At 45.7% G+C, this 21,888-nt stretch overlaps 3 protein-coding genes across 5 annotated transcripts in view; 2 read left to right on the forward strand and 1 right to left on the reverse strand.

Moving 5' to 3' along the window:
• Window positions 1-21,888, reverse strand: part of LOC119022489 (putative C-type lectin domain family 20 member A) — an 826,153-nt gene that overhangs the window by 719,893 nt on the left and 84,372 nt on the right. The gene's annotated exons all lie outside the window — the stretch shown is intronic.
• Window positions 1-21,888, forward strand: part of LOC119022462 (macrophage mannose receptor 1-like) — a 409,060-nt gene that overhangs the window by 330,007 nt on the left and 57,165 nt on the right. The window lies entirely within an intron of this gene.
• Window positions 1-21,888, forward strand: part of LOC119022456 (neural cell adhesion molecule L1.1-like) — a 37,502-nt gene that overhangs the window by 5,553 nt on the left and 10,061 nt on the right. For 2 of the 3 annotated variants that reach the window (XM_037103368.1, XM_037103369.1), the window contains exons 2-12: window positions 11,486-11,852; window positions 14,321-14,335; window positions 15,797-15,899; window positions 16,370-16,539; window positions 17,586-17,708; window positions 18,077-18,247; window positions 18,852-18,966; window positions 19,545-19,729; window positions 19,810-19,941; window positions 20,583-20,726; window positions 21,036-21,147. In XM_037103368.1, coding sequence (XP_036959263.1) covers window positions 11,708-11,852; window positions 14,321-14,335; window positions 15,797-15,899; window positions 16,370-16,539; window positions 17,586-17,708; window positions 18,077-18,247; window positions 18,852-18,966; window positions 19,545-19,729; window positions 19,810-19,941; window positions 20,583-20,726; window positions 21,036-21,147 — 1,415 coding nt within the window. In that variant the 5' untranslated portion in view covers window positions 11,486-11,707. The remainder of the gene's footprint in view (window positions 1-11,485; window positions 11,853-14,320; window positions 14,336-15,796; window positions 15,900-16,369; window positions 16,540-17,585; window positions 17,709-18,076; window positions 18,248-18,851; window positions 18,967-19,544; window positions 19,730-19,809; window positions 19,942-20,582; window positions 20,727-21,035; window positions 21,148-21,888) is intronic. The other variant, XM_037103370.1, reaches the window with a different exon arrangement.

Consider the following 21,888-nt stretch of genomic DNA (forward strand, 5'->3'; position numbering starts at 1 on the left):
AATAACAATAATCATCATTGTATTTATTATGTATTTGTATTGATGAAGACAGTGGTTGTCACTCGCAGCTTCACTTCTACAGTTAAAATATTTCCTCCTACAAATTATTCATCTTCTTAGAAAAAGATTAAAACATTAATATTCCGCTGTTTTAAGAAACATTTCTCTGGTTTCAGCCAAAAAATATGAATATTTTCAGTTTTTTGTGACTTTGTTTGGACGAATCGTGATATTCACGTCGCTCTGAGCTTTGTGAAGATGTGACGCTTTATTTCATAAGAAGAACTTCAGATTAACGGATCGTTCTGGTACGAATCCTTTGACTGAGTGACACCAGCGAGTTGTCTGAAGGTCGACAGATTTATCTGTCATATAATGGATTATTCTTTATGTTGTCTTTTTGCAAGTCCTTTCTGCTCCGATTGATGCATCTGTTTCTCAGTTTCTAACATTTAAAAAATATTTTATCATCTGTACTAATTCAAACTCATGAGAGAAGCACAACCTTTCAGGGACACAGCACTCAAAACTCTCTCCGTCGTTTCTTTTTCTTCTGTTTCTATTCTTGCTTTCATTTATCTCTTCACACCTGCAGTTCGTCCCTGACGCCGTCACTTCTCCCACAGCTGAGCGTCCGTTTCGTTTTGTGTTCGTGGGACGTTGACATTGTTCGTGTTTCTGTATGTTTCCTAAAAACCAGACAAACCGCAGAGCAGCCGAGTCAAACGTGGGAGGAGAAGCAGGTGGGAGACAATAGCACGAGAGAGTGTGTGTGTGCATTTATATGTGTGTGTTTGTGTGTGAGAGAGAGAGAGAGAGAGCGATGGAGAGGTGAATCGAGGAGATGAAGGGAGTGGCACTGGAGAGAAAGCGAGGGAGAGGTGTGGAGGGACGGAGTGGGGGATGGGAGAGAAGAAGGAGGGGCAGCGTGGGGGATGGGGGAGAGAAATATTACTGTGTGCTGCTGGAGTCAGGGGGTTACCATGGTGACGGGGGAAAGGGATGGGAGAGACGGAGAGAGAGAGAGAGAGAGCGGCTACACACACTTACACATAATGCAAATTGACAGTTTCACCGACTGATTGAATAATATGATAAGCATCAAATCCCCTTTTAATTTAAACCTTCCTTCCTGTTCCTTCTGAGGTGAGAGGGAGGAGAGGAGGAAGCTGCAGACGGATGAAGGAGAGAGAGAGAGAGACTCTCTGAGTTGAGCAGAGATGAAGAAATGTGATCTCCCACCTGGGAGTGGAGTAACCTGGAGACACAGTTGTGGCTCTTTTTGAGACGTGGTGACGGACACACAGAGCATCCAGAGAGACGTCAGAGTTTGATTTACAACATGTTTGTACGGCGGCTCTGAGAGTTTGAGGCAGTTTAGAGAACTGAAGAAACAAATGAACTCTGTGGAAGAACACAGCTGACGGCATGATTCAGTTCAAGTTGCTTTTATTTGAAGTTGTCTGCTGCTAACTGGAGGTTCACAGCCGACATCTGCAGTTCAAATAATATTCTTTGCTTATTTCTTTTTAGAGTAATTCAAACTTTTTTCAGCTGATGTCTGTCATGTTCTCAGAGGAACAGTTTTTTTTTGAAATACTGTTCTTTGTCTTCACTCTCCAGCGGACAACAATTCATCAATAAAAATTGTGTTTGTGTTTTAACCGTGACACGATCTAAATGTCGGCTCGGTGCGTTTCTGCAAAACCACCAATATGCAGAAACTTTTTATTGGATACGAGCAACTTCTTTCCAAATCAATCGTAACAGTGCTGTGCTTTCTCTCCGGTTGGGTTAAGGTGCAAAAAACCCTCGATGCGTGTCAGGAAAAGATCTTGTCTTGGGATAAAAAAAATTCCTGGAAACTTTCCCATCATATCTTGTGAAATACAGACTTTAGTTTCCACAAAGACGGTCGCTGACATTTGTTGGTCTAAATTGTGTTGCTTGGCAGTCGTGTCGTCCAGGTGACGTCTGCGTATATCGTAGAAATGTTAATGCCATACGTATGGAACTTATCCTTCTGCAGACACATACAGCGAGGACATATTTTCCAGGCGACTGTAACGATCATCTCTAGATCTGAACCGTTTCCCAGCCGATTCCTCGTGTGGTGGAGGACGGCCGCCGGGCTCGACCCGACACCTTGAAGATGAAGAGGATGAGGTTATTATGTGAAGCGGCAGAATCAAAGCTCAGGGAAACGTCTTCTACCTGCCAGCGGGGATTAGCTGCGGTGCGAGTGGCTGCTGAGGCTGCTGGGAGTCGGAGCTCTCGGTGGATTGGCAGCAGCTGGTTCACGGTCTGAGGATGAGAGACAGACGAGCCTCTGGGTGGTGGTGGGGGTGCGTGGGTGGGTGGATGTGGGAGGCTCGAGAGAGGAGGAGCGTGGGCGGGTGGATGATTGTGTGTGTGTGTGTGTGTGTGTGTGTGTGTGTGTGTGTGTGTGTGTGTGTGTGTGTGTGTGTGTGTGTGTGTGTGTGTGAAGATGTGCCAGTGGTGAAAACATTTCACAGGAACTCATCTGCATAATGTGAAGTAACTCTCTCTTCAGGCCGGTTATTATCTCGAGCCTCACAAAGTTTTACTGCCGCGCCATCAAGAGCAGCAACGCCCAATCAAATCATCTTCCTCCTGTCAAGTTAGAGATGCTTTATTCAGACGGCCGTCATCAAATCAAATTATTACATGTGTATTCAATCGCTGATGAAGAATCATCGCCGGGCTCAGCAGTGACCTTCATGTGTACGAGATCTGCAGCAACCGTCCGACAGACACAGTCTCAGAAGCTGGTGGAGACCAAAACAGAAATAAAGACAGAGTGAAAGTCGAGTTTCCTAATGATGATGATGACCACGTTTGTCTCCGAATGAATCCTAGATAGCACACAGACGTCTCATCAGAAAGACACATCGTGGCGAGCGTCTGCGAGTGAAGCATCTGGTTTACTGCGTCTCTCCAACGTATCTCAGCCGACATCAGCAAGACGTTGGGATGTTGCTCTTTGTCTGCTAGATATCATGAATCAGATTCGTTTCATATGATCGTGAACTGAATCTTGTTTTTCGGGACAAAAGAAGTCGCCACTTTTTGTGCTATGGGAAGCCGAGACGATGATTTGCAGATTAACCGTGAATGAAAACAGTTATTAGCTGTGGGTCTTTCTGCTGCGTGTCTGAGACGTTTCCTCTCTCGACCATGTTTATAATCAGCTTGTTCTTGGAAACAGAGAAGCAAACAGAAGAAGAAGAAGAAGAAACAGAGTCAGTCTTGCTCACTGGTCTTGCTGGTCAGCGGTGTGTTAATGCTGCAGGTTAACTGGGCCCGTCGCAGACATGTGATACATGATCATGTTGGATATTGATTGACATCACATACAGTGAAGCTTCCCAGCAGCTGCAGGACTCTTGACTCAGGACAGCATCGCTGATATTGTGGATGATTTCATGTTTTTAATCCGCTCTGTGTTAATAAGATTACATTAGATTAATCAGTTACTGTTGAGTAAGAGGATTACATCAGCTAAAATGACCTGTTTCCTGTCGATGTTTAACTGTTTAACTGAGTTTTATCCGGAGCTCATTAATAGCTCGGTGGCTCTCCGCCTCCTCGCAGTGTACTTCACGTGAAGGCAGTGATGGATGTGTGGTCGTGGGTCTTGTCTAAACCGCCCTGAGCGCTCTGTTAGGCTGTGGCCTCTCACAGCTGGTGCCACTCGCCCCTCAGCTAAATCTAATAGACCCCGGCCGCGGCGAGGAAGCCACCCAGCGCGGGAGCTGCTGTTTATCCAGGAACATACCGTCACTAATGACTGATTTATGCGCTCCTGTGCAGGCGCTTCGTTTGTCGTGTGGTGAGAGGCAAATCAGAAACAAACACACACGAGACTGGTTTTGTGTCTGCAGGGTGTGTGTGTGTGTGTGTGTGTGTGTGTGTGGTTGGAGGTGGGGGAAATCCAGAGGTGGCTAAACAATGTCACGCCAATAAGAGCTGATTTGAATGTGAAAGGCGTCGGGTTGTGCTGTGGGACCAGCGGGTGAGAATTCTCCCCCGTCACATCTGAAAGGCAAATTCACAGTAATGGCACAAAGGTATAATTCCAGACTGTGACAGCTAGATGCTGGACGTACATTATGATAATAAATGAGGTCATTTCTGAAGCACAAACGCTGAAACACTCACTTGTTTAAGCTTCTCAGTCGTGAGGATTTACTGCTGTGATCCTGAATTGAATATCTTGTGTTTTTTGGACAAAAGAAGCCGTTTGAAGACGTCAGTTTGAGATGCGGGGAAATTTGCAATTTGCTTAATCAAGACAATAATCTGCAGATTAACCAGTAAAGAAAACATTTATCAGTTGCAGCTCTAATAGATGCACATTCTGCTGATCTGTGCACTCATCTATAAGCCACTGTAAGCGAGCAGGTTTGGATGGAGGTAACTTACCTGTGTCTCACCTGTGTGCAGGCTGTTAGCTCAGAGGACGTTGCTGTTGTTTCCTGTAACGAGGGGAGATGATCGCTGACAGAAACAGTCGGCTGACAGCAGGTTGATGTTCGCAGTCGAGTCTGACGTCTGAACAGTTTCAGTGCTCGCAGCTCTAACGTGCCCACAGTGACAAAGCTAGCATGCTGATGATTCGCAAGTATAGTGTTTATAATCTTTGTTTGAGCATGCTAACGTGTGCTAATGATCTGCAGACACAGAGTACAGTTGGAGCTGAGGGGAACTCAGGCTGATGAGGATGTGACTGTCTGCACCACATTTAATGTAAATCCATCCAGTAGTAGTTGAGATACGTCTTTTTATCAAAGAGGCGCGCCGACTGACAGAAACAACCGAGGTTAACATCTCCAGCCGCTGATCGTTCCCAGCACCAGAACATTGTTTGGATAAATCTACAGTGCCTCGTTTAACGGGCGGGTTTGGATGCTCTGCTCTTCATTACAGCCTTTCTTTTATGGTTGAAGCTGATAAGACATGGGAGTCTCATATTTAAGCCTCGCCTCGAGCCGTTTCACAGAAATATGACTGGTGTGGAGCCAGAGAGAGAGAGAGGCTGCAGACACAAACACAGTGGAGGAGAAGTGGCTAATGATGGAGGAGAGACACAAACAGAGAGAAAACAAAGACAGAGAGGAAGAAGAAGACGACGGCGGGCGGTTGGAGGCCTGTCAGCTGTCGTGCTTTGTACCCGGGTCAGAAACCTCCTCGTGTTCGTCGAGTTATTCATGTCGTCTTCACCGCGGGGAGTCCCGGCCCAGTTCGACTCGGACACAAAGGAAGCTGAAGACAGACTCGAAGGCTGTGGGTGTCTGAGTGAGTGTGGAGGTGATGGTGACGTGACGATGACATCAGAGCGGTGACACGCCGCCATGATGCTGGAAAACAACCCGAGAGTCACTTACCAGAAAGACTCTGGACCGCCGGGAGCCGGACGTGTTGATATCACGTCTCATATCCAGACAGTGAGACAACGGGCTGCAGTGGGCGGTGACAGGAACAACAGAAGAAGACGTGAGGACAACAGATTCTAGTGTCTGTCCAAACAGCATCGTCATTATGTCAAGACTCATTTTCCAGCAGGCCGTGAATCAGATGTTGAACACTGCACATAGAATCTCTTCATTCAGTTTAAATCTCTTCATTTCAGGCATTTAAAGGAGCTTTTTAAACAAAGATAACGATGTGACGAACTGCAGCGTAACAAAATGGATATTAACGATATTACTGCTGTCATCTGCTGAAGGCTGAGTCAGCGCCACAGATAGTTTAACAGCGTCTCAGGTAGAATGAAGGTTTGTGTTTGTTATTTACAGGTTAGAATAACTTTAGTAGACTCAGGTAGACAGACAGGTAGACAGACAGGTAGACAGACAGGTAGACAGACAGGTAGACAGACAGGTAGTTTGTCAGCCATCAACCCCTGCTTTTGTTTCTCTGTCTTTTCCTTTTTGTGGGCATTTGATTTATTTAACTTCTGTCTAGATTTCCTGCAAATATAATAAAAGAAGCTTCTAGCTTAAAGGTCGGGCAGTAAACACGTCATGTTTCTTTATTTTATCAATATGTTACCATGACAACGATATTTCCCCGACTTTATCCGAGTGCTTCACCGCCTGAACGTAAAAAAAAAAAATTGTAATAATGTTCTTTGTGAAATATTTGCATGTTGTATCCAGAATCCTCATTAAGTGTGAATTAACATAATCCAGAGAAAGCTTTTTGCCTTTACTCATTAGTAGTCATCCTATAGAAATGTAATTTTAAGGAGGCAGTACAGCACACACACACACACTTACTTACACACACACACACACACTTACTTACACACACATACACATACACACCTCACACACACACACACACACACACACACACACACACACACACACACACTTACTTACACACACACACACATACACACACACACACAATCTAAAAACACGCACTTGATCGACTCATTTTATTAAAATGACAGTTGTGTTACATATTCATGAAGCCTGATGTGAAGGACATCAGCACTGTGATCTACAGATCGGCACACACACACACACACAAAATGTAGATAAAATCACCTATGGGCTCAACCCACCTCATTGCTGCAGGGTGTAGCATGGTCAGCATTTGTGTGTGCGTGTGTGTGTGTGTGTGTGTGTGCAGTAGTAAATACGAGGTATGTAATGAATAATGAATTTAGGTGAATTTAGGTCACGCGGCCAACTGGGAGGGACAAACTGGGAATAGCTTTCAGTTTCATCTGTTTCATTGTGTGTGTGCGTGTGTGTGTGTGCGTGTGTGTGTGTGCGTGTGCGTGTGTGCGTGTGCGTGTGTGTGTGTGTGTTGTGCACTGAGGGAGAAGTACGCTACCTCTCCTCTTCGCCTTTGCGTAATCTCTCCATCCACACTTCCCAATTCCTTCCTGCAGATCGGAATCTATCAATGAATTAATTTCTCGCTCTGTCGCTCTCGATCCGTCCACCTGCACCTCCTCCTCCTCTTCCTCCTCCTCCTCCTCCTCCTCCTCCGTCTCCTTGACTCTCTGATCCCCTCCACCCTGATCCCTTGCGCCTCAGGCTTCCCAATAGACCGTCCCACCTGCCCCCGTCTTGCCTCCCCTCCTCCCAAACCTCCCGGTGGACTCTGCTGGTCCACCTGCCGACCCTCTAAAGCCCCTCAGGTTCTGTGGGACGGCTCGGGACTCTGGAGGAGGCAGCGGGGCAACAGATAGAGGAAATTGGTACAGTATGTTTAATGTTAAGTGGTACAGAACAGAAACATGGCTGCCCGCAGGCGCTGGATGTGCTGTAATTGAGTCCAAACACATCTGTCATGTATGATAATTACTGTTGCAATCATATAGAATAACACCCTGTAGACAAAACACATATTTATTGATCCAACACACTGTATGTAGATGGAAACAGCTGCATGATATGTTTGATAACCTCCACCAACCTCCACATATTGCTCTTATGAACAAGAAGTTCTGGTTCAGTCCAGTTCTTGCAGGTGTTTCGGTGCTGCAGCCTCCTTAAGTCTGGTGTGACCATTAGCTTCATGGTGGCTAATGTTTAGCTGAAGTTGGAGCCAGTTTTCTGACTTCATGACTTTTGTTTTGCTTGTTCGACTCGTACACTGTGTAGACTGTTACCTCCACGTACCTGTTTGGTCTGAATACAGAAAAGTTGAAGTCCATGGTGACATCTTGAAATATCTTCTGTCCAACCAGCAGCCCAAGAACATTTAACATATTCTATATTCTACATTTCAAAAAGACAGAAACACGTTTGTCATTTGTGCCTGAGAAAAATAACTTGAATGATTAAATCGTGATCAAAATGGTTAGCAACTGATTCTCTGATGGTCTGCGATGGTTTTTATGATTTTCAGTGAATGTGAGACTTCGGAGAGACGAGGCCGGCGTCTGCACAGCGTGAGGATTGAAGCACAGATACATGCAGTGTTGATATATAGCAAACTCGACCACAGATGCACTGAATGCTCTCAATTACAGCACAAGCCGTTTTTATTCTGGGCAGCAGGCCGTCTTTTTTGCAGCTAGGTCTGCAGATTTGGACAGAAGGCTGTTGGCTGCTGGGGTCTGTTTCGGACCTCGGAGGGAACACGTTCTTCCACCTCCACTGCTGTAAATCCGAGCCGTCAGTGTGCCAGCCTTTTATTTTGATAACAAATTCCACCTGCTTCACTGTTCACAGCCCAACTTCCTGCTTCGCGTCACGTCACATGTTTACACCTACCTCAGTGGCTTTTAGAAAAGAAGGAATATTACACCTCTATTTTAGAAAGACAAGGCGGCACATCGCAGCCTTTACCTGCAGATGTGCCACCTTTTCTATCTAAAGAAGCTGCTGACAGGATTTGCAGACTCTTCCAGCACATCACTCATCTCTAAATCCTAAATGGACTTCCCTCTTCTCTGGTGGCTCCCAGTCTGATTCAATTCAAGAGGCCATAACGCGTCTGAGACGATGAGAAGAGAACAGCTCCGTGTCTTAAATGTCATTGAGACGCTGAGAGTGTTTCTCCGTCAGCGGAGGTCAAGTATCTTTGAGCTGCAGCCTGAATAAAGACACGCAGACACACTCCACGTCCGAGAGGAAGACGAGCCGCCGTCACTCGTCTTTAGATTAAGACTTAATTCATTAATGACTCCGGCCCCTCCCCCCGCCTTAACTCAGCGACACAGTAGGAGGTCCATGAATATTTAAATTACAGGAAGTCCACATGAATAACCCTACTTCTTCTTCTTCTACTGCTGCTGCTGCTGCTGCTTTTTTTAAACAGCCACCAACCAGAATCCGAGCGTCTGCTGGGTGTTATTAACTGGAGCATGCTGGGACATTTCCATCAGCCATCATTCACTTTCTGTACCTCTGTTACAGTCTCTGTCTGCCCTCATTACATCAGGGGAACCCCCACCGCTGGTCGTTATCTCCCCCCTCGTTAATGCCCAACACGCACACGCACACACACACACACACACACACACACACACACACACACACACACACACACACACACACACACACACACACACTTCATGTCCCACTGTTCTCTTTGGATCATTTATTTTGTAAATAAGCCTGGCAGGTAACAGCAGCCGCAAGGGCTGGGGGGCAGGTGTGTGTGTGTGTGTGTGTGTGTGTGTGTGTAAGTGTAAGTGTAAGTGACCATAAAGCAGGGCAGATTGTGTGTGTGTGTGTGTGTGTGTGTGTGTGTGTGTGTGTGTGTGTGTGAGTGTGTGTGTGTGAGTGTGTGCCAGGAGTCATAATTGACAACAACACCGATCTAGTTGTGTGAGGATCTGACAACAATAGGAGCTGAAATGGAGGTCATGTATGTTTCCTGTCTATCTGTGTGTGTGTGTGTGTGTGTGTGTGTGTGTGTGTGTGTGTGAGTGTGTGTGTGTGTGTGTGTGTGTGTGTGTGTGTGTGTGTGTGTGAGTGAGTGTGTGCCAGGAGTCATAATTGACAACAACACTGATCTAGTTGTGTGAGGATCTGACAACAATAGGAGCTGAAATGGAGGTCATGTATGTTTCCTGTCTATCTGTGTGTGTGTGTGTGTGTGTGTGTGTGTGTGTGTGTGTGTGCGTGTGTGTGTGTGTGTGTCCGTGAGAGAGAGAGATGTGTGCTGGGGACAGGTTGCGTAATGATTAGATGTAGGAGGGGGTCTACATTAGCCAGCTGTCACTCCTGGCTCGTGTGTGTGTGTGTGTGTGTGTGTGTGTGTGTGTGTGTGTGTGTTAAGACCAGCCCTGTCTCCAGGCGACAGATAAGTTATGGTGCCTCGTGTGACCTCCTCTGCTCCTGTTGTCATACTTCAGAGTGTCAGACTGGAGTCAGTTCAGTCAGTTTCATCTCTGGATATCAGAAGCTGCTGCAGTGAACTGACTGGCTGTGTTCATGTTAGCATGTTAGCATGTTAGCATATTAGCATGAGAGCACAAGTAAGCACTAACAGCTGAGCTCTGCTGCCAGATTCATAGAGATGAGAATGAAGCGAGATGTCTCACTCTTACTTCCATCAGCAGCTCTGGAAGAAACATCGTGTATAATACAGAAAATTATTTATTAGGACTTTTAAAACCTGTTTAAAATCTTCTGGTTGCAGTCTGATCGCTCACAAGAGGAAAAAAAACAACAGTAAGGTAAAAACTCGTCTATCAGCCATGTGACAAAACGCCTATAATCAGCATGTTTATGCATCTTTCAGACACCCACATAACCAAACGTTTCTACTTGTGTTTCTATTTTCTGAGTATTTGCTATAAACCCATCCTGGCTGCTGCTTCAGGTGGAATCAGACTTTTCATCAAGGCCATAAGCTTTTTTATTTCAACCTTTATCTTCACTAGGAGCAGCGTAGTAAAGGAGCATCATCCAGCAGAAAGTGTTTCCCTGCTCAGTTTGATTCACAGAGGAGATTTTGTAGTAATTAAAGGTAATTCCTTAGAGACGAGGTTGATTTAGAAAACTCCAACCAGTCGGGAAATAAATGGGAGCAGTGTGTTTTTACTTTGTACTCTTTGCTGCGTGTGTTCGTTAGCGGGATCTCCTTGAATTTATTTCATTCGTGAAAGCGTCGGATGTCTTTGAAGAGCCGGTCGGTTATTTTTAGAGCGACTAGAAAGTGCAGAGCAGATTTCCACAAAGGATTTCACGAGCTTTGAGGAGGAGGAGGAGGAGGAGTGTGTAATCCCTCACTTCAAGTTTAAAAAAGAAGAAAATGACCAAACTTGGAGCGCTGAGGGTGTGTTTTTTTTTGTTTTTGAGGAGATTTAAAGGAACAAAGGGGCCGAGAGCTCGATCCATCTGTGTCTGCTGTCACCCCCCCTCACCCCCCGACACTCCTGCTGTCACGGGTCAGCGTTCAGTCAGCAGCCGAGGACAAAAGAGAAGATGTTTAGATGAATGGAAATGCAGTCGACGTGGCAGAAACACACACACACACACACACACTCTCTTTGTAATGTCATTAGCAGAGAAGATGTTTCCTGCTGCTGTGATCTGATCTTCTGTCTTCATCAGGATGACCTCACCCTCCCGTCCTGCACGCACAGCAACGCCTTTTGTCTTCCGGATGTTGGTTTTTTTTTTGGTGCATTAGATAAATAACTGGACTCTGAAGTGTGTTTACATATTAAAATGAATATTCAACATCACACACACACACACACACACACACACACTCTCACAGTTAGTTAATTGGGATGTATTTGTTTGTAGGTCGACATTAATTCCTCCTCTGAATACATTAATGTTCGTCTTCTTCTGGGATGAGTTATGTTTGATGAAATTAATGATGTCTCTGCGTTCTCTCCTCCTCTCTCCTTGCCCTCTGTGCCCTCCCTCCTCCCTCCCTCCCTCCTTCCTCCCCCATCATCCCTCCTTTGTTCTGCCGGTCATTCCCCCCGTCTCCTCCTCTCCCTCCCTCTTCCTTCTTATTCTCCCCTCCACAGCCGGCAGCCGGAGCAGCGACCTGACCGAGAGGCTCCATCAGAGTTTGGACTGTGAACGCATCACACACACACACACACACACACACACTTAAACAACTAAAAGCCCAGTTGTGTACCCGTCCCTGCTCTCCAGAGGGTCCCGGGTCCCTGGAGTGTGTGTCTGTCTGGGTGTGTTGATGAGTGTGTGGGTGTCCCGCGTCACTTTTCATGGGACATTGAGAGATGTGTGTGTCACAGCGCCGGTGGACGGGCTATAGGGGGCCGCACTCCCCCGGCCTCCCCCTCATCCTCCTCCTCCTCCTCCCTTTGTCCTTCCTCTCCTCGACACCTCCGCTCGCTCAGGGAGCCATCCACATCCCCGACAACTGTGAGTACTCCTCCTCCTTCCTCCACCTTCCTCCTCCTTCCTCCACCTTCCTCCTCCTCCGTCTGCGGATATGTGTGTTCCCCCTTTTCAGCATCCCAACACAGACGATCCAGCCATGTTCATGTCACACACACCAGTTTTAATTATTTATTTATTTTTTTACATTTCTTTGATCTTTAAGTGTTTTAATTACATGGAAATTTCCCGTTTTATATGAAGACTTGAGTTCAAAGTGTCAAAGAGTCGCATTAAGTTTTCCTATAATGTCGAGTCGATGTGAATAAATGAAAGAACTCAGTTTGATTAATTCAAATTAATGCAGATTTATGAATCTGATGTGTTTTATCAAGCACCAAGTATTTTACATGTAATCAGTGCACTTCATTGTTTATGGGAAACATCCCTGTAAATATCACACTTCACTTTAGATACTTTAAGTCAGCTGAAGTTTCAGAGTCCATGAAACATTTCACGAACAGCGTTGCAGCAAAAAACATAAAATGTCTCCGGAAAATATATTTTGTGGACAGTCGCTGGCGGCTGGAATAACCTTTCTCCTAAATTCTTAAATAACTTAAGTAATTATGCTTTCAGAGCTTTAAAACCTCCTGTATAATTGAGTTTGGGCTCCGTAGTGAACGTGATTACATCATCATGTTCTGCTGCAGTGATTGGACGAGGAAACCGGCCCGACAGACGGAGACTGTGGCTGAGCCACGTTTATGGTTCATGTTCAGTGGAAAATATATTTCTTCTGAGAAAAATCACTTTAATATCTTCTGTTATGATTTAATAACCTTCATATTTACTCAGTAAATCAAATATAGGTTTCGCAGTCGTAGATTCTAATAACCGGCTGTAACTTGTGTGTAATAAATATTTGTTTACTGGTTTTGTCGCAAGTAAACAAAAAATAAATGAACTTCTCCAGTTTGTAGCAACAGTGAATTCTGTCTTTTATCATTCATGAGGAGTTTGTTATTATGAATCACTTTTATTCAACATTCTCTGATTCTAACATCTACAATGTGAATATTTTCTGTTGTCTTTATTCCTCCATGACAGTAAACTGTGTATTTTTAGGATGTTGACAAAAGATTTTCTGACATTTTTTAGACCAAACAACTAATCGATCAGTCAAGAAAATACCCAAGTAAAAAACGTATCACTAGTTAATTATTATTAGCTTATAACACACCGTAATGTGGTTGGTTGCAGCTATAAGGACATTTTAAAAGTATTAAAAAGGTTCGATGAAGACAAAAAATCATATGGAAGTCTGAAACATCTTTTTTCAGTTGTTCATTACGGAGCTCCTGAAGGCCCAAACTTATGTAGCATATATAGTTATAAAGGAGGTTTTAAAGCTCTGACAGGATGATTATTTAATTTCTCAGAAGTTCACAGAATAAACAAAAATATTGCTGCTTCTTTAAAAATTCTGGTAATTTAAAGGACTTTAAACGAGCCGGACTGAAAGTTAATGTTCTCCTGAACGACGTGTTGCTGTCAGGAGCCACAATAAAATATATTCAGCCTGTAATATGAGCAGATAGAGTTACAGCCACGAGTTCAACTGTGTGTTGAGGGTGTAAATAATGTCTTCTGGAGACTCGGATCACATCAGACGATCTGTTCGGAGCCATTTTATGTTTTATGGTTGCTGACTGCTTCAGTTGTTGAGGAGAATGATGCAACGCTGTGAACATTTTTAGTCAGTTTTAGATAATTTGTGTATTTGTTTCAGCTGCATGTCTGCGTTCATTAACACACAGGATGTGTTGAATGAACCTTCAGTGTTGCTGTTCTTTCTTTTCTTCTCATTTCATTCGTCCGTTGGCTCTTTTGTTTGAAACGGTCTTAAGATAAATCCTGAACGTCTGATTCAGTTTTTAATCTTAACGTTTAAACACACTGACAGAAGTGCAAACACAAACACACTTATCCACCCAATCAGATTTAGAGCGACCTCTGGTTTCAGAGGTTAAGTTCAAAGGTCAGGAGGATTTTTCCAATGGTGGGTCCCAGAGGAGAGGAAGAGGAGACGAGGAAGAGGAGTCGGGTTCAGCTCGACCTTCAGCCGCTGACCTTCCTCCTCCTCAGGGTGTGGCAGAGAGAGGAAGAGACAGAGAAGATGAGAAGAGGAGGAGAGGAGGAGAGAGGATGTAAACCAGAGACTGGGGGAAGGTGAAGAGAAAGAGAGAGATGAAGGAGGACAGGGAAGGGGGAGAGAGGGGGGAGAGAGGGGAGAGACAGAGGGGAGACAGAGGGGGGAGACAGAGGGGGGAGACAGAGGGGGGAGACAGAGGGGGGAGATGTAAATGGATCAGCGACGCCGTCGTGTCTGAGTCAGAAAAGCGAGAGGAAGAGAAATCCTTCAGACGAGTCGTTATAATGTCACTGCTGTGTTTTAAGTGTTTCCCTTCTTTCTCTCTTTCTTTCTTTCTTGCTTTCGTGCGGACGAACAGATAAAGTGCAGAACAGTAAGTGACTTTCTTTGTTGTGACAGTGAAGGTTTGACTCCCACACTCACCTGTCAGGTGTTGACCTGATCACCAACACTTCCCTTTGTGTTTTATGTGCAGTTAAGCTGAAAGTAACTAAACGTTTCTCCAAAAACTGTATCTGATTTTCAGCTTGGCGCTCAGAATTTCACGAAGCGTCTAATGTGTCATTCGTTTCACACAAACACATTCATGCATTTTGCTTTCTTGCAGCAAATTGGATGAGAGAACTGATTTCACTCTCACGTCTGTACGCTAAATATAAAAGCTACAGCAGGTTAGCTTCCTGTAGCTTAGCATAAAGACCTGAAGCAGGAGGGAAACAGCGACTTCATGCAAAGGCAACAAAATCCGTCCTCCAGCTCTTTAATTATCATGTCGTGTTGCATTGGGTTCATTAAAAGTGTTCAAAACCCAGAAATCTAAGAAGTTCTGGTGTTACAGAGGCTGTTTGTCTCCGGCTTCGTGCTGACTGAGCGGACAGACGTGATGCTGGCGTCCTCTCGGCGTCTTGGCGAGGCGGCGACAGTTTTTGGTTTTTTTTGTTTTTTTCACACTTTCAACAAGCTTGTCTGCTTTCAAAGCCCGGCAGGCAATTACAGCCGGATGTGGTTCCCGTCCATTATCTGCTGTTTGTTTGTTATGCCAGTTAGACTGTAATCATTAAATATGATGTAGAAAGTAGAAAACATTTCATATGAATTATTCAGCCCCCCTTTCTCAAAAACTTTATAACAAGCCCAGCGAATCTTCAAGAGATGGAGAGACGAGCGATGACAACACAGACTCACATCTGCAGCTGCTGGTGCAGAAACGCTCCGATCAATCAGAGCTGATCACAACGTTCAATAATCATACAGAGACGTGTAGATACGCCCTGTTCTCCTCTGAGGATTTTAAACATATACCTGCTGGTTGAGTCAAGTTGTCAGTGACTGAACTGAAAATACTCGATTCTGATTGGCTGCCAGGTGTCAGTTCAGGCCTGACATGGATCCTATAAGTAGTCAAATTAAACTTGAGATTTAAATGATGGTCTTATATTTTTTTCCCTGATGTGTGCTGGGGAATAAAATGATCACAACATGTACGGCAGCTGTGGTTCAGGTAGAGCCAGTGTCTTCTTATCAGAAGGTCGCTGGTTTGATTCCCCTGGCCTGCATGTTGAAGTGTCTGAACCCCAAACTGCTCCTGGTGTGCTGGTCGGCACCATCAGTCACTTTGTACGGATGCGTCTGTTACATGTCAGATAAACTAATAAAAAGTGAAACTAACAGAAGAAATAAACGATCCTGCTGCAAATATCTGAGAATATTTATACTCTTGTGTTTACGTGACTGTACTCAGCGGTGATTACTCTACGGTACACTGAGATGTCTTAAAGTATCTAATAACTCTGTGTGTGTGTGTGTGTGTGTGTGTGTGTGTGTGTGTGTTCAGTGTCGCAGCCTCCGGTTCTGACCGAGTGGCCGACGTCGTTCACAGCTTTCTCTCGAGAGGACATCTATCTGCCCTGTGAGGCATCTGGTAACCCAACACCCACGTACGTACAGCAGCCAAACCAGTGTGTGTGTGTGTGTGTGTGTGTGTGTGTGTGTGTGTGTGTGTGTGTGTGTGTTGGCCAAACACAACAGAGTGGAAGAAGATGGACAAACGAGACATATGTCCGTGTCTGGCTGTTTGTCCACTTCCTCCCTCCGGCCTTTCTGTTGGCATGGCGATAAATGTTCCTCTAACGGAATCACAGCGATAACAACATCATCGCTCCGACTTCCCATTTCTCTCTGTCGTTTTCCTTTTCTCTCCCCTCGCTGACCTCCCTCCTTGTTTTTCTCTTTTCTTCACTTCACTTGTGTTATTTTAAAGACTCAGGCAGAAGATATTTAGTTTTCTGTACATCACCGTGGTCGCAGGAGACAGATAGTGTTTTATTCCTGTGTTGTCATTTAATTGTTATTTCATCACGTTTTCTGTTCGTCCGTCTTTGACTTACTTCCTCCTCTCTCTCGGCAGATACCGCTGGGTGAAGGACGGCGAGGAGTTCGGGCCGGAGCGTAAAGGATCCGGGACGCTGCGAGCCGATGACAACGCGACGCTCAACTTGTACGAAGGCCGGTACCGCTGCTACGCCTCCAACACCCTGGGGACCGCCGTGACACAAACAGTAAAGGTCATCGTGGAGCGTGAGTCGCACACGCACGCATACACACACACACACACACACACACAGTACTGTACATCCACACGTGCTGATTCATTGATGTTGTGAAGGATTTACAGTAAAGACACACTCCCCTCTCTCTTCCCACACACACACACACACTGAGTCATGAGTGAGGTGAGCTGGGGCCTCCTGTTCTTCTGCTCTCTCATCTCTTGTTACCACGGCAACCATTTCCTAGAGACAGCGAGCCCGTGACATCACTGGTGACCAGGAGGGGGTTGCCGAGCATGGAGTCGGTGCTGGGGAGTCGCTGGTTCACCTGACTGAGATAAACACTCTCCTGTTAGAGCAGCAGATGGATGCAGGGAGGAGGTCGCTCAGGATCAGCTGGAGGGTTCAAATCCAGGAGTGTAACTTCCAAAGTTTCAGTCTGAAACAGGCACCAGAATCAGCCTCGTCATCTGAGTCTCCTTACAGCAAGAGAGTAGCCAGGCGCCAGGATAAAATGTTGGCATCCAACGTTTCTTGGCACCCTCAGTCATCCTGGTTTAGAGAAATACAAACGACCCAGAACGTTGTTTTCCACAGTACCAGGAAGCTTTATGGGTCGAGCCGGACCTTCTCTCCAGCAGCTGACACGGCTGGATTAGCAAGATGAAAATGGACGTTAATGTTTCAGTGTGTCGGCTGGATTTGTAAACAGGCAACTGTTGTCTAGTTGACTTATGAATAATTCTTCCATTGTTTGTAAAACTTAGACCTGCCTGCCGCAATTATTCTCCATTAAACCATTTCCTTAGATCGATAGTGTGAAGCAGTAAATACTGTATAAAGCAGAAAGGGTGAAAACAAACCAGAGAGCAGCTCTGACTCACTGCAGCATCTCGCTGCGTCATTCACTGCCTCCACAACAAAACCGCGACAGAAGCCACTGTAAATCCAACACAGTAAAAATACTTAGTACTGTTGCGTTCAAGGTGATCGTGATGTGAATGTGTTTTTGATGAAGAGATTCAGTTTGATGTGACGTCTCTGATGCAGTCGTCTGTTGTTTGGTGTTTTCAGCTCAACCAGTTCTTCTGAAACAACAGAAACAACATAAGAAAGCGTACGAGGGAGAAAGCATGATCCTGTCCTGCAACCCTCCAGAGAGCTCCACTCCTCCACACATCCACTGGATGGACAAGAGTGAGTCTGTTTTTTTTTCTTCAGTTTTTGCGTCCAGTCCTCCTCTAAGCTTCTACAGCGTCTCTGAGCCACTTTGCAGGATTTTGTCTGCATCCGTCAGCTCTGTTGGAGGGATTTGCATCACTGTGCTGCACTGCAGACCGTTTCCACTCAGACTAATGAATGCAGTGCTGTCACATAATGTTTCTTGGCTCTTTGTATTTCTTATATTTTCTGTTTCTCGTCCTCCGTCTCTCTGCCTTTCAACCTGTCAGTTTTGTTTTAGTCTAATCTGAAAGTCAATACTGCGGTGAGCCACGAGCCACCTCCCTGTTTCCACCCTCCTGCCTGACATGTCCCTGACTGTCTCTGCGCCTCCTCCCCCTCAGAGATGGTTCACATCAAGCAGAACGACCGCGTGATGGTCGGCCTGGACGGGAACTTGTACTTCTCCAACCTGCTGAAGAGCGACAGCAGAGACGACTACATCTGCAACGCCCAGTACGCAGCCGCCCGGACGATTCTGCCTGAGACCGCCGTCAGACTCACCGTCATGTCCAGTGAGTCCACACACACACACACACACACACACACACACACACTCAGAGTCTGTAGATCCATTAATTTACCGGTACATTAAAACGTTACAGTCAGCCCAAATCTGTTTTGTGGCATATCCAGATTGATTTTAAGGAAGTCTGAACAGCAAAAGTAAGAACGTGAAATGAATGTTCTCACTGCTCGAGTCAGATTTCAGAGTCAGAACCCACATTGCCACTAGTGGAGCGGTCCGGTGTGGTGAAGGAGTTCTGATGGTGATGATGATGATGATGATGATGATGGGTCTTTAACATGCTTCCACCACCAACAGTGCAGACAGTCTGTTAGATTTAAGGAACGTCTGATTTTACTGCAGGTACAAAGTCTACAAACACCTTTCATCCAAAAGATGTTCCCTCTGTGGTGGCGAACAGAACCTCACAGTTGTGATTTTCACTTCTACAACATTCAGAGACTCAAAAAAGCAGCTGAGATATCCAAACTCTCTGTCCCTCCAAGAGAGACAACAAGAAGAAAAATCACTGAGACTTTCACCATGTATGTATTTTATATTAGTGTGTACTGATTTAATATTGTCTCTCCGCCCTGCCTCCTCTCCTCCAGGTAACGATGTCGGTCAAGGTAAAAAGCCGCACTTCTTCCGTCCCAGCACCCCCCACAGCTCAGTGCCGGCCCTCAGAGGGGAGAGCATCACCCTGGAGTGTCTCCCCAAAGGACTGTGAGTAAATCTGTGTGTGTGTGTGTGTGTGTGTGTGTGTGTGTGTGTGCTGCCTACAGGCTGTCTGACACACTGCGTGTTTGTTTTTAACAGTTAACTAGTATGATGATGATTTGTTTAATGCTATAAGTGTTCATGTAATATCACAGCTGAATATTTGTACTGTAAAACAATTCAGGTAAACATCCTGCACACACACACACACACACACACACACACACACACACACACAGGTTGGACACTAATCCCTCTGACTGGAGGATTTTATCTCTCCTCTGTGTCAGGGCTATTTTCTCTTAGCTCTAATTATCCTCCTTCCCCTGAGAGTTCAATCTGCGCAGCGATGAATGGAGCGTCATTATAATTCTGCCTTAACGATGAAATAGGATATTACATCGTTAACATGATCATCTGTATTCATTCAGCTCTAATTTCCTCCATATCTCTCTGAATCGATCCATCTCCCTCGCTCGCCCGTCCCTCTCACATCACTTCAGTCTGAGCTTCCTCTTTTTATGCTCCTCTGATTCTTCCGGTTCTGACGAAGCTGATTCTGGTTCTGATCTCTGTGTCTGCAGACCCACACCGAAGGTGGAGTGGAAGAAGAAGGACGGGAGCCTGGACGACACGAGTGGCCAGCAGCAAATGAGTAACCGCTGGCTTCACTTCGACGCCATCACGCTGGAGGACGACGGCGAGTACGAGTGCAGAGCCGTCAACATCCACGGCTCCACGACACACTCCTTCACTGTCAGTGTGGAAGGTAACACACAGCAACATGTACACACACAGCAACACACAGCAACACAGGAACACACAGTTCACAGTGTGTTGTGTTTGCAGCGGCGCCCTACTGGGTGAAGGAACCTGCCAACCTGCTGTACGCTCCTGGAGAAACTGTGCGGCTGGAGTGTCAGGCTGAAGGCATCCCGACGCCCACCGTCACCTGGAGCATCAACGGTGAAGCAGTCACAGGTACGGCTGCTTGTAGCGTTCGACTGTGTGTGTACGAACACGTTATTCTGACTGTGTGTCCTCTCTGACCTGAAACTGAACTGGACCGCAGTCTCACTGGGACCGGGTCATTACACTGATGTGCACTGAGAGAGTTCAGGGAAGAGCAGCGATCGTTTCCTGGCTCCTCTCGCTCCACTCGCACCGAGAGAGCCTCTTAAGATGAGATGAATCAGACGGGATACTTTTGTTGAGGTGGACTCGACTGACTCCCAGAGCAGAGAGAGAGAGAGAGAGAGAAAGACGTTAGAGATCTTGAATATCAGAGGCGATAGAGGAAGTCATTGAAGTAGAAGAAAGAAAACACCAAAGAAAGAAAGTAATTCTTCGTTGTCATGAAGAGAGAAAGGGAGGAAACTAATGAAAGAAAGAGAAACAACAGAGAGAGAGAAACAGAGGAGAAGGTGTCACAGCTGCAGCTTCATCTCTTGGCCGACAGCTTCCTGGTTAAACATTTCTTTGTGTTCAGAGTTTCTGTTTGACAAACTCTCATTGTTGTCACATTGTTGAGACCCAGACTCCTGCTTTTAACCTCTTCACCTCCTCCTCCTCCTCCTCCTCCTCCTCCTCCTCCTCCTCCTCCCCCTCCCTCCACTGTGCAGGGGTGGATGAAGATCCTCGCCGCAGCGTGTCGGGTGGCGTGTTGATCCTGAGGGATGTTGAATTTGCTGACACGGCGGTGTATCAGTGCGAGGCCACCAACAAGCACGGCTCCGTCCTCGTCAACACCTACCTCTACGTCATCGGTACGTCCGCGCTGGTACCGCCCAGCTCCCCTGAAGCTGTCTGGGTTTGTGATGCATCTGCTGTCACACTAACTGCTCTCAGGAGACGACAAAAGCTTTCTAATGACATTTCACCAAATATTCTCCGACTGCTGAGTTTGTTCTGCGGGGAGTAAACGTCCTCATCGTCTTTTCCTTCTGCTGCCTGCCGTCACCTTTCGGGCGCTAGTATTGTCTGATCTGTAAGGAAGGAGCTGATGATGTGGATCAGTGTTTTTTCCATGTTATGGATCGATGTAACTGTCTGTCTCCGTCCTGTGTGTCTGTCAGAGCTCCCCCCTCAGATCCTGTCCTCTGATGGAGTGGTGTACCGAGTCACCGAGGGCGGCAGCGTCAAGCTGCACTGCGAAGTCTTCGGCTCTCCGCGGCCGCACATCACATGGTGAGTTCAGCCTGCAGCGAAAAACACGTTTTACTTTCCAGAGTCGCAGGAAGTGTGAACGTGTGCACGTCGCAGACTCTTCTGACTCGGTCGAGGATCGTTTGAGGACGTCATCCTGCTGAAACATGAACACATTCGTTTATTTACTCACAACTTCATGACCGTTTCTCACTTGTTACCTGTCTGAACAAAACGTACACAAACTGTCGTGCAAAATGTTGCAGCCAAACAGATCTCATGTAGCATCGGGCCCGTAGCTACCACGAATATACATACATATATCTGTATATAAACATAAAAATAGATATACATATTTAGTAAGAATTTATAATCTGTCACACCACTGAAAAATACAATTATATATAATAAGAAAAGTTGCATGAAAAGTAAATAATGTGCAGGTCATTTATAAACATTATTTAGTTGCAGCTGATAATTTGAAACTTTACAAATGATTTATGAACCATTTCATTAATTCAATTTAATGAACTATAAATTTAGCATCTATTAACTGCACGTGTTACTGATCTTCTTCTTCTTCTTCTGTCGGGATTAGAGTCAGATTTCTTTATTGGATTTTTGCTCCTTTTCGTTTTTGGTTTCACTGTGAGGAGAGCAGCGCCCCCCGGTGGCCTCATGAACACACAGCAGCCTCAGAGATGACAGAGACATCTCAGGGGATTCAGGGTTTAATAAGATATCAAGTTTAATGTTTTAAGACAAAAGAAAGATTTAAGCCAT

The sequence above is a fragment of the Acanthopagrus latus genome, chromosome 7 (assembly GCF_904848185.1).
Source record: "Acanthopagrus latus isolate v.2019 chromosome 7, fAcaLat1.1, whole genome shotgun sequence".
Lineage (NCBI taxonomy): Eukaryota > Metazoa > Chordata > Actinopteri > Spariformes > Sparidae > Acanthopagrus > Acanthopagrus latus.